General features: G+C 45.5%; 1 protein-coding gene across 8 annotated transcripts in view; it reads right to left on the minus strand.

Moving 5' to 3' along the window:
• Positions 1-117: 117 nt before the first annotated feature.
• The window catches only part of RIPOR1 (RHO family interacting cell polarization regulator 1), a 107,281-nt gene continuing 95,073 nt past the window's right edge, over positions 118-12,325 (minus strand). For 5 of the 8 annotated variants that reach the window (XM_087940617.1, XM_026718965.2, XM_087940616.1 and 2 more), the window contains 7 exons: positions 10,929-11,064; positions 9,345-9,506; positions 7,813-7,971; positions 7,057-7,253; positions 6,589-6,672; positions 5,182-5,272; positions 118-1,149 (listed from right to left, as the gene is read on the minus strand). In XM_087940617.1, coding sequence (XP_087796743.1) covers positions 1,052-1,149; positions 5,182-5,272; positions 6,589-6,672; positions 7,057-7,253; positions 7,813-7,971; positions 9,345-9,506; positions 10,929-11,064 — 927 coding nt within the window. In that variant the 3' untranslated portion in view covers positions 118-1,051. Of the gene's footprint in view, positions 1,150-3,912; positions 3,979-5,181; positions 5,273-6,588; positions 6,673-7,056; positions 7,254-7,812; positions 7,972-9,344; positions 9,507-10,928; positions 11,065-12,325 lie in introns of all 8 variants that reach the window. The other 3 variants (XM_087940620.1, XM_087940618.1, XM_087940619.1) reach the window with 1 other exon arrangement.

Consider the following 12,325-nt stretch of genomic DNA (forward strand, 5'->3'; position numbering starts at 1 on the left):
GTTACATTTTGCTGACCTAATTCATTTGCAGTACTCTCTTCCTACAGCTGCTGAGGAAAGCTGCCCACCCCTCCACCAAACAAACCCCAAAAGTCCACAAAATCGCACACTTTCAACTTATTTGCTCAAAGTTCTGTTTATTTCAGGCTGAAAGTCAAAATTAGCCAAACCTCTTGATAATTACATTATATATATATATATATATTTATAGCTATGTAGATGTACAGATAAATTTATAGATACTTTGTAGAAAAGGGCATTTTGCTTCCATTTGGCTGCTGCCTCTCCCCCCCCAACACACACGCACACACGCACCACAAGCACACACACACACATGTACATAAAAAATATTAAAATAGCACAAGAAGAGGCAACTTTTGCCCGTTCGGTTTCCATCTTCCATAGCATCGTCATTATAAAGACATTAGTTTACCCTTCCTTCGCTGGGAATAAAGGACTCCTTCCTGTCGTTTTTTGTTGCTTTTTTCCCGCCCTCTCTCCACCTTGCAATCCAGAGGAGAAACCTACAATTTATCCAAAGCCCTAACAGAGAATCTAGCTGGGCCCAATTTCCTGCTAGATTCACAGCCCCGCAGGGTGGAGAGAATAGTGGAGAATAGAAGAGGTTAAACATTAAAGCTGGACTTTGAACGTGTATCTTCCCGAGGGTATCTCAAACCGATGATTCCCCGCCTACCGTCGCTGGTTTGTTTTCCAGCAGATCCAAGTAGAGAGGGATCTATTTTGGTCCTGGCTAACAATAACATGCCCAGTTCAACACCAGATTCGGTAGGAGGAAGAAAACCGCAGAAGGGATCGCCTCCGTGCTGCTGCTGCTGTTGCTGGAGCCAGTGAGCTAAGGCATTCTCCACCTAAGGCAGCAGGTCAGCGGTCCTAATACTGCTGCGGGCGTGGCCCCACGAGTGATGGAGCTGCCCGCTCTGCCAGAGGCCGGGTTGACTTCGGTTCGAAGGACTCCGCTGAAGTTCTGCGGCATACAAGGTCCGTGTGCCCAATAAAGGATCGGCAGGTAGATCGAGGCCGCGATCCTTCAAAATGCAGTACTGGCCATGCTGCCTGGGGCAAAGATCCGGGGCAAATTGTCCAGGGATTCTTCTAGCCTTCGGTGAGCTGATTTGCCATCGTCCCCTGAAAACAGACACAGAAATCAGGTGCCCATCAGGGTCATTTCTGCCTCAACTTTAGACACCGCAGGCGCTGCTGACCTGAAGGCCATGTACAAAAAAAATCTGCCTTTTTCGGCCATGTATAAAAATCTGGCCTGGGTTAAAAAAAACTTTTTGGGATGTTTCCTTTCCTGGCTGCTCACTTGCAGTCAAAATGGTGGCAGCTTTTCAGGAACATTGTTTATACAATATGGTGATAGAGTAGAGTAGAGTAGAGTAGAGTAGAGTAGAGTAGAGTAGAATAGTAGAATAGAATAGAAATAGAATAGAATGTAGAGAATAGAAAAGAGGAGAGGATAGAATAGAGTAGAATAGAATAGAAATAGAATAGAATGTAGACAATAGAAAAGAGAGGAGAGGATAGAGTAGAATAGAACAACAGAATAGAATAGAATAATGGAGTTGGGACCTTGGAGGTCTTCTAGTCCAACCCCCTGCTTAGGCAGGAAATCCTATACCATTTCAGACAAATGGCTGTCCAATTGCAGCTTGAATTTTGACCCCGGTCCGTGATCCAAGTATAATTATTATTCATAATGCAAACCTTGACTGTCAAACTCCTTCTTTTAAAGAAGTGTTTAAGAATAAGTATGTGCTCAATTCTTAAACGTTTTTGGTTTTGTCACCAACTATCCTATTCTGTGTTAAGTCCCTAATATACTTCTTACATCTCATTAGTCAACACAAAATTTTGTTTGAAGGGCCCCACCAAACATATAATGTGATGTATGAAGCCCTTCAACCGAGCACATATTTCACTATGTCTGCCCTCTCAGGGCTATATAAATATATTTTATCATTTGTTCCATGCTGATGTTTCTTTGGACCACATGCATGTAAACACAGGAAGGATGGTTGGGAGACATACATCGTTAGGCTGACAATCTGGAGAACTTCGTGTGTAAAATTCAGAGCAAAAGACATCTCAGCATGCTAAGCGGATAACTTGACACAGACTGGCTGGATAGACATTGCAACAAATTATGTATAGCATGTGGATTTAGAAATCACACTTCTCATTTAAAGGCCTTTTATCAAGCATTTCGTTCAATCTGTACAAACATATCCTTGGGTGGCTCTTAAGTACCAGACCCAGGTTTGTCCTTCAGAGATAAGGAATGTTTAGCACAATCGCCCAATGCTCTGGTGTCTTCTGAGACATGTGAATAGCAGTTCTTAGAGTTCCTAGGAACTTTGATAATTTGGGAGTTTGCACTAGATTGGGGATGACTAATAAAGTCTAGGGGAAATTAAATCATCTTGCTTGCTTTTCCGAATTCTGTAGAATCTGGGTGTACCTCCATTCCACATTTTGAAAGGAATTAATGTCATGAACCTCTTCCGGCTGCCTGCAGACAACTTTAGAGAATTTGCAGGTGAATAAAACAGTATGTTTTTAAATCCTGGTAGCTGTGAAATGTAAAATTCAACCAGAAATTTAGGTAGATTTTACAGGATATCAGTGTTGATTTCTCAAGCCGAGGATCAGATTTTGGCTTTTGAGTGGCCCCACACCCTAAAACAGCAGGGGAAGGTCACGGGGAAAGAAAAATTCAAAAATTATTTCCATTAAGTATGGTCTCTGATAAGTATTCCTAGCATTGACGAGCATGGGGAATTCCCACCCCATTGTTTCTGGAGTGCTTCTTGGCCAGGGTTTAAATTAGCTTCTGTGGGTATCAGGATTGGGGGCAATGGAGTTTGAAGAAAGTACTCAATCTATTTTACTCTTCCTCTCCCACTCCTCAATAAATGAATCGCCCATGCAGACCTTTTACTCTGCCAAACTTTTCAAGCTTCTTAAAAATGCAAAATACCCTGAGCTGAAAGGACTGGCAAAAAAAAAGTGCTTTCCTTAAAAATCAAGGGACAATACAGAGAAGCCAACGACAAACCAAAAAGTTGGCTGTGGTTTGCCCTCAAAAGAACTGTGTTTAATATCTGACTTCTCTGATTAAAAAGACCAGGTATTGGGTGAAGGGAAAGACCTAAGCGAGTTCTGGACACCTGAGCCTTCAAGCATCGCTTATGTCTTTGGCTCACTCCATGGCTCTGAAATAATCTCGGGATTCTACTCTAACCTTATTTAGGATCTCCTCTGATTCATGCAGTTAATCAAATGGGTTAGTTTTATTGGGCTGAAGGGAAAGTGTTGGCTGAAATCCTGCATCCTGCTTTGGGTTAGCCTTCTCCGCGTGTGGGATCCTATCAAAAGCCATATGGCAACCCAAGGTGGCTCAGCGTGGGCAATGCAGTGCTAGGTGGACAAATACTCAATTGCTTCACACCACATGCTAACTCTTAAGCCCAAATTAACCAAACACAAATATACCGGGTTCATACCGCATGCAACACCCGAACAAATAAACCACATTTAGGGTGAACGGGACGGTGTGGTTCACTTCTACTCGAGACGAGTTATTAGATTCACACAACACCACACAGAATCTCATTTTAGTCCGTCGTAGCATCTTGTGTCAGCCTTTCACATCTGGGACCAAGGCAGAGTCCCTCAACCGGCGTGCCATTCCATATGCAACAAAGACAAAGAGACGTGCACAGCCAGAACACAAGCACAGCTGGGAGATGCCTGCCACTCGTGGCCACGGTGAAAGACGTAAACCCAACCACATTGGGTCTGATGAGACCCAGGACAAGAGACACCGGTTAGACATGCAACACGGGCAGGGAAGGGTGGCTAACCGGCTGGCTATGAGATCCCGACCTGTGCAGCCGCTGTCCTGACCCAGGAGTTCTACTGAGCCCCATCAGAGGGTTCTTTCAGTGCCATCTATCAAAGGATAATAAACAGCAAGGACTACATAAGTGCCTTTATTCTCTTCCCAGGATAACACTAGCACTTAAGACTCATATACTGCTTCACAGTGCTTAGTTTACGGCCCTCTCTAAGCCAGTGGTTGCCAACCGGTGGGCCGGGGACCACTGGTGGTCTGTGAGGACATTTTGGTGGTCCACAGAGAAATGGCACCCCCCCCAAAGCAATTAATCCAGGCTGCGCGGGGACACAAGGCTGTGCCACCCAAAGGGCCTGCGGGAATACAAGTCTTGTGTCACTTGCATTACACACAACACGAGGTATTGAGGGGAGGGAGGACAGGGAGGACAGGGGCAACTTGCCCCATGCGCCCCACGCGCCTGGTCTGGCCACCAGGCTGCTTCTTTCTGCTTCCTCTGCTTTTGGCTGCATGCAAGGGAAGCAGCAAAAGTCTTTCTTTCTCTCCCCCAAATTCTGCCAGAAATGGGACCCCGCAAGGCCTCCTGCTCCAAGAGGCTGTGACAAATCTCACAAAGACTCATTTCTGGTGGAGTTTGGAGGAGAGAAAGAAAGACTTCTGCTGCTTTCCTTGCATGAAAACAAAAGTCTCTCTCTCCCCCTGAGAACGGAGCTGGAGACGGTATCCTGTGATCCCAAATAAAGCACGATCGATCGGTAGGAAAACGGAGTGGGGAATTTTCCTTTTTGGGGGATTTTCCCAGGGTCTCTGGTCTGCGGGATTTAAAATTATGAGTCTGGTGGTCCCTGAGGTCCAAAAGGTTGGCGACCCCTGCTCTGAGCAGTTTTACAGAGTCAGCATATCTTCCCCCAACAGTCTGGGTCCTCATTTTACCCACCTCAGAAGGATGGAAAGCTGAGTCCACCTTGAGCCAGTCAGAATCGAACTGCTGGCAGTCAGCAGAATTAGCCTGCAATTACTGCATTCTAACTGCTGCGCCACCACGGATGCAGTGCATGCATCACTTTTCCTTAAGCTAGGAATAGTACTGATAGGCCAGCCTCGGCTGTGATACCAGCAGAGATCAAGAGAATGACTGGAGATTTAGGAAGGACGGCTTTTATACAGAAGCAGCGCCATCTCGTATAAGGTCAACTGAACTAGTCCTTTGTGTACTGAGACCCCACACCCACCAGCAACAAGCCTCCCTCCTAAGGCAGGGGAAGATGAAAGCGGCCTGGAAAGAGAGGCTCACTTACCGCACATAAGAAGGCTCTGTTTAGCTGCGTCCCGCACGGCTTCCTTGTCAGTTTGGCACAGATATACCAGCTGTTCAATGCTCTCCTTGGCCTGTTGGTTGGGGGAAGCGTTAAGATAAAGGAAACGACATAATTCCTTAAGGATCCGAAGGGAGCTTGCACAGACCACAGCCCTGACCCACCTTCCCAATTGCAGGATTCGGGACCAGAGTTATGGAACACCAGGGGGGAAAAAAATCTTACAGGTAGAACACTTTGACAGTGGAACCAATGACTTCAGTTCGTGATGGATTTCTTAAGCCTGACTGTATTTAAAGACACCTCTAGGGCAGTGTCCCCCCGCCCCGCCCCCCCCCGCAATTTTGGGGCACCAGGGACCGGTTCCGTGGAGATAGGTTTTTCCACAGACTGGAGAGGGCCTGATTTCACACGCTGCCTGCCTCCCGCAGATGGGGCTTCACTTGTTTGCGCGGCCCGGGTTCTGGCATGCCATACACTGGTGCTAATCCACGGACTGGGGCTGTGGGCCCCTGGTATAGGGGATGCTTTTCCAAGAGAAAAAGGAGCAAAACGCATCTTTCCCAAGGATGCTAAGTTGGTTTTTCAGTTCATGTTGCTCCACAGACTGAAGTTGGCTGAGGACTCAGATAGAACTCATAAGCTCCTAAAAGCTCTTAAAGAGAACAGGGTGGCCAATGGGGGCATCTGGACAGCAAAATGGGTGGTACATAAATCTCAGATAGATGGTAGATGGATGATAGGTAGGTAGGTAGGCAGATGTAGGTAGATAGAAAATAGCTAGATAGACGATAGGTAGATGTAGATAGGTAGCTAGATTTAAGTAGATAGATATAAGTAGGTGGATAGATATAGGTAGGTAGATAGATGACAGGTAGGTAGATATAAGTATGTAGATAGATATAGGTAAGTAGGTAGATATAAGTATATAGATAGATGTAGGTAGGTAGATATAGGTAGGTAAATAGATGACAGGTAGGTAGATAGATATAAGTATGTAGATAGATGTAGGTAGATAGGTAGATGTAAGTAGGTAGGTAGATGTAAGTAGATATAGGTAGGTAGATATAAGTATATAGATAGGTGTAAGTTGGTAGGTAGATGTAAGCAGATGTAGATAAGTAGGTAGATGTAAGTATATAGGTAGATGTAGGTAGGTAGATAGGTAGGTAGATATAAGTATATAGATAGATGTAGGTAGGTAGATATAAGTAGATAGGTAGAAGTAGGTAGGCATGTAGATGTAGACAGATAGACAGACAAAACAATCTCTAAAAGCCAGCTTCTTCCGAGTGGTGTCTCCAAATTTATTCCGAGAAGCAGCAGCCAGTGAATACCAGGAAAGACGCAGAGCTACAGGTGATTATGCTCAGAAGAACCAGCCCTCACCTTAAGGCAGCCCAGAGCTGCACAAGCAGCCACCCGTGTCTGTGTCTCTTCATCTTCCAGCTGCTCCAGGAAGCAGATAAGGGCCTGAGAAAAAACATCAAAGCAATCACGCTGCTTGGCCTCAAAGGAAAACAACCTCTTGTTTTAAAGTGACGTGCATTGTTGGGTCAGAACCCTTGGCTTCGTGAAAGTTTATGCAAATAAAGAATGGGGTGGGTGGGATGGATTTTATAAACGCCTTCCTTTTTCCATCATAAAACCTGCACCGCAAAATCCGTCAACCCACAATACTCTTCCCTATGGTTGATGAACCACCTTCGTCATCTCCAAATTTCAGCAATTAAATTACCTTGTAAAAGCCCAGGAAATGAAACAATTCTTTTAAGAATGTGTAACGTGGCTGCAGGAAAGAATGAGGCATCTGTTCATCTATCCATTCCCGTGCTGCAGTAAAAATTAAATACTTGCCCGCTCCCGAAAACTGGGGTTCTCTGAGAGGTTGCGCAATTGTGCCGTCACAGCCCCAATAACTTTGGGGTTTCCTTCCACAAGAAGCAAACTCAAAGCTTTCAGTCCATCCTTGCGTAGCCGGCTCTCGGGAACTCGCTTCAGGGCCTTCAAGACCACGTCTTGGTCGTCAGAATTCAGGTTCTGTGCTAGCAGGACTGCGGGCCAATTGAAGGACAAGCATTGGTATTAATGACAATTACGATTCATGTTGGATCTTGCCCAAAAGCAGGTGATAAAATTCCAACCGGGAAAAATCACCAACCCAATCCCACGGCTTTCCTTCTGGGTGGTTTTTAAGATGGTCCATGCTAAGATGGTCACTTTTGAGATCACAATGAGACCAATATACAGCACTTAATTTATGGCAGGTATTCACACAAGCATATCAGCTTGCTATCATACTGGTGTCAAGCATACTTCTTGTATCCTAAGAGAGCTATATGGGGTAGCTCCACCGTACTTTAGGGATATCCAACCTTAAGATTCGTGAATTTCTCAACTCCTAGAATTCCCCACCAGCCTGAAGTCCCACAAGTCTTAAAGTTGCCAAGGTTAGACAAATCTGCTTTAGGTAGAACCACTGAAACACAGGACTAACACACCGATCTTCAGCAACACGTATTTTCTTTTTTGGACTCTTAGACCCTTTCCTGGTGCCCCCAGCTGCAAAACAGCTGCCCATCTTCACCATAACGTTGTTAAAACACACGTTACCTTCTTCAGCCAGCTCCATGATGTAGGAGTCCAGTGTAACCGCAGGCAGGACCTCAAAGTGGCTCCAATATTGAAAGAGGGTGACTTGCTCGGCCTGACAACTCCCCTGACGCCTGGGCAGCCTGTGGCCCAGAAGTTCTTCCACCAGCTTTACACACACTGCAACAGGAAGAGATGCTCCATGCATTAGTGTCACTTCTAGCAGCAGAACTCGAAAACTTCCTAGAGCCAAACCCAAATAGTGTGGAAGCCACCATTTGCTCTTTGATTAAACTAGTATAACATAGTCACGAATCTTAGGAACAATGGAATAATTGCTTCTTGAGTAGGACTGGAAATATATAAATGATTGAGAATCTGTCTGCTTATGCTTTGCAACTAACAGTGTGTGATGTCCCGGAGTGTAACACAAATGTAAGAAAATCCAAAATGTAAATAAATGTCCTTTAATGCCTCCAACTCGGCCCTACTGTTCAATAATCCTCAGTTGGAGATAAAACTTACTCAAAAATAGTCTTCAAAAGAAAGCAATACAGTCCGAATTTAATGAGCAGATAGAGGTGAAATAAAAAACCAAACCAACTACAATGACGAAATTTCCACAACAGACCAGGATAAGTAATTACCAACTTCAAGGAGATAACAAGGCACAGTCTGTTGGAAGGACACCAACCAAGATAACTTCAGCCCAAAATAAAACACGCTTTGCTTCTGGCAATGCTGTGTTTTAACTCTCTCTCTTATATACGATTCTCCCCAGCTGCAACCAATGAGGGGGATCATGGCCACTTCCTCTCTCGTAGGCCAAGTTGTTCCTCCCTGCGTGTCCTAGGATGAAGAGGGGATGGGCCTGGTTCTTTCTCTGACTGCCCAGCCAGCCTCTGCTCTTCCCCAGCCTCCTTCACAACCCCCGTAGCCACTCCTCCACTCCCTGTTGGCTGTTCCCCCTCTCCCTCAGTCTGACTCTAACAAGGGCATGACACTGTGTTCCACAAGTATAGGCAGTCCTCACTTAGTAATCATTCATTCAGCAATGGTTGGAAATTACGACAGCACTAAAATAAAGGACTTAAGACCGGTCCTTCAAGTTGCAACTGTCACACGGTGTCCCCACAGTCACGTGGTTTAGATTCTTGGTAATTAGCTCACGGTTATAGCCTTGCAGCATCCTGTGATCATGTGACCATTAATAGTTTTTCCCAAGTCAGTAGCGGAGGCCAAGAGGAAACCACAAGTCACGTGACACCACATTTAACAACCCAGGGTGATTCACTTAATTGCAGCCGGAATTGACAAACAGACAAATGGTCCGTGTCTTTTCATGTAACAACTGAATCAATTAGCCAATGAAGTTTCCCATCCCAATTGTGGTCAGTAAGTAAGAATCATTTGTATGGCTTTACAGTTGTTCTGGGAGTTGAAGTCCACAAATCTTAAAAGCTGTCAAGTTTGAAGATCCCTGATCTAGAATCTGGAGGGGAGAAGGAGAGAGAAGTAAGCAGGAATTGCTTTGAATGTAAAAATACACTCACCTGAATCGGCCAAACCTTGCTGACGGTCATTGATGCGTGCTGCATACTCGGCCTTAAAGTTCTGCATGAACTTTTCTACGGAGCAGGTATACACGTTAGGGACAGCCACACCTCTGTCCCAGAAAGCGAAAACTCCTTCTTTCCGCTTTGAGAACTGTACGACTGGGAACAGAAACAAGGCCCGCAATTATCGCTTCTGGTTATCCCATCACCATCGAAAAGAAGGACTTCGCCTTGACTCGCAGCCTTGAGTTTATGAAACTTCTTCCATAAATGTTAACCCCGTCCTGTTTGTGTCAGAGGCACTGTTTAAGGTGCTTCTGGGTTCAAAGGGTTAGCCCATTGCCCGTGGGACACCTGTGGCAATTCCTTTCATGTCCTCACCCAGGAGCTGGAGCGAATGACGGGAGCTCACCCCACCACACAGCAGCACTGGGTCTCAAACGCGGGCTTGCTCACCTCTAACCCAGCATCCTAATCACACGAACCACTGCGCTCCACTATAAATATTAATTATTCACACCAACTTAAGTTTATCATCAAGGTGTACCTTATTCCTCTACAACACTCTCAGGTTATATCTGGAGAAAAACAGCTAGTCAGGGCTGTATTGAAAAACAGCTGTGTACAAAGCTGATTGGCTAGCGGTTTTGGGAACAGAGATATCTAGTTCAGAATTGGTTCTAAAAGTTTTTTTTTTTTTAAAGTATCTTGATGGAAGCAACAATTACAAAATAAATAGATGAACCGTTTGAAGTAAAAATAGAAAAGTCCGCCTGCCACACATGGAATTATGGGGAAAGTGACATGGCTAATAACAATCCCAAATAAGTACATTCTTCCCATAAATAAAAATAGGAGGAAAGCAAATTCCACAAGGAAACAGACCCATCCCTATTGTGTTTGTTGATGCCTTCATATATGCCTTAGTTACACACCCTGTGCGTTGTCTTCCAGGAAAGGCTGGTTTCTAGAATATACTAGCTCTATACTCGCTACGAAACTATGTGATCAGGCTTACGTTTTTGGGGTGGAAAATAATAAATAAAAAATGTGCCTCTGTCTACCAGCATCCATCAGTATTCATCTGGTTAGCGTCCTGTCATTGTGTGAGAGAATTGAGGGCTGTTTGGAAACTGAAACAGTATTTGCTGTGTGAGCAAGGAGACATCAAGGAGCTTGGGCGTGGCTTAGCTCAACTGTTCTGTAGGAAAGCTGCTTGGTGCTCTGAAACTGAAACTCCTCTCCTCTGCTTGTGTTTTGCATTTGTAAGAGATTTCTTTTCAGGTGGGAAGGGGGAGTAAAACTACTTAGCATCAGAGCGTGTTAATAATAATAATATAGGAAATACTAATGCTCTGATGGTCATTTCGAAAAATCCTTTCTAAGTGAGCACCTAGAAGCCAAGAGGAACATACGTGCCAAATTTCAAGTTTGTGGGCTTTACGGTTCTGGAGATTTTGTGATGATGCGTGAGGGGTCTGCCAACACGTTCTGATTGTTCAGTGTTGATCCCCCTCCTCCCCAAGGATAAGGGTATGCCAGGGCCCGATGTTGCCAGCTTCAGAGTGCCCATGGCCCTACCTTCCTCAGCAGAGCTGGCCATCCCGGCTCGGTCCACGATCAGACGACTGGCCATCTCTAGGACCTGCACGTCTCTCCCCAGCCTGTCAAGGGCGTACATTTCCTGGCAGCGGAGAGGCCCAAAGTTGCCCAGCTTCTGTGAATCAAGACACACATCCCAAACGAGGGTCAGGAGTGTTCTGACCCAGGCTTCGTTCAAATTAAGAAAACACAAACTGTGTGTAAAAGCAAACTTTTAAAAATGCGACACTGGGAATTATTTGCATTCCCAGCCAAAACTCATTAGGCACAATTGTCTGAGATAAGAGCACGCCTTTCAGGGTTGTAAAAGGCTGCCAAGAAACAGAAGTCCCATTACCGAGAAATATCAACCGACAGAAGTTCCAGCAAAGACAACCCAGAGGTCGCAGGGCATCAATGAGGAATCAGAGTTGAATGAACTTCTTTGCTTCCTGCAAAGGTTTCGTCATCTTGGCCTGACTTTTATCCCTTATGGGAGGGGCAATCACCTCCAAACCTTACTTCTGAGTTGCCCCTTTGTTTCAGCTGTTCTTGCCTTCTGGCAGCTCTGTGCACATGCACACTGGGAACAGGCTCCCCCTGTTCCTCTGCCTCGCTGCTGCCAGACTCCGAAAGCTCTGAAGGCAGCACCACACTCTCAGATGGTCCTGGCCCCATCCCTGCATCAGATGCAGGACCCTCGTCCGAGTCCTCGCCAGACTCCCTGACTGGTTCCCTTTCGTCCTCACTCTCAGATACCTCTGCCGTCTGCACCAGCTGCCGGCGAACCACAACAAGGAGATAAGATGCGATGCCAAGGCGCTTTTAACGTGCACCGTTGTGCAAAAAGTCAGGATGAGCAAAACCGGCACAGCAATCCAAAGCCCCAAGAGCATATGTGCCCTTCCAAACGCTTTTGGCTCAGAACCCTGGCCGAAAAACGTGGGTGGATTATCATTTTAATGGGGCAGGCGTGGAAAATTATTACAGGCGGTGCATTTCTGTTGCGAAGTGAGATGTTTGTTAAGCGGGTTTTGCCCCCTTTCTTGCCACGGTTGCTAAGAGAATCACCGTAGTGGTTAAGTTCGTAAGAGAGCTGTGAAGTGAATCCGGCTTCTCCATTGACTTTGCTCGTCAGAAAGTTACAAAAAGGGACACTGCCACCGTCATAAACACGGGTCAGTTGCCAAGCGTCTGAATTCTGATGGCGTGACCACGGGGACGCTGCCACGGCCGTAAGTGTGAAAAATGGTTGTAAGTCACTTTTTTCAGTGCCGTAACTTTGAACTGTCTGTCACTAAATGAACTGTTGTAAGTGAAGGACTTACCTGTACTTCATGTATTTCATAACTTAAGATCCATTTAAAGATAGTTGTCAATTTACAACCATTCATCTA

This window comes from Pseudonaja textilis, chromosome 11 (genome assembly GCF_049901715.1).
Source record: "Pseudonaja textilis isolate UNSWEBS1 chromosome 11, rPseTex1.2, whole genome shotgun sequence".
Lineage (NCBI taxonomy): Eukaryota > Metazoa > Chordata > Lepidosauria > Squamata > Elapidae > Pseudonaja > Pseudonaja textilis.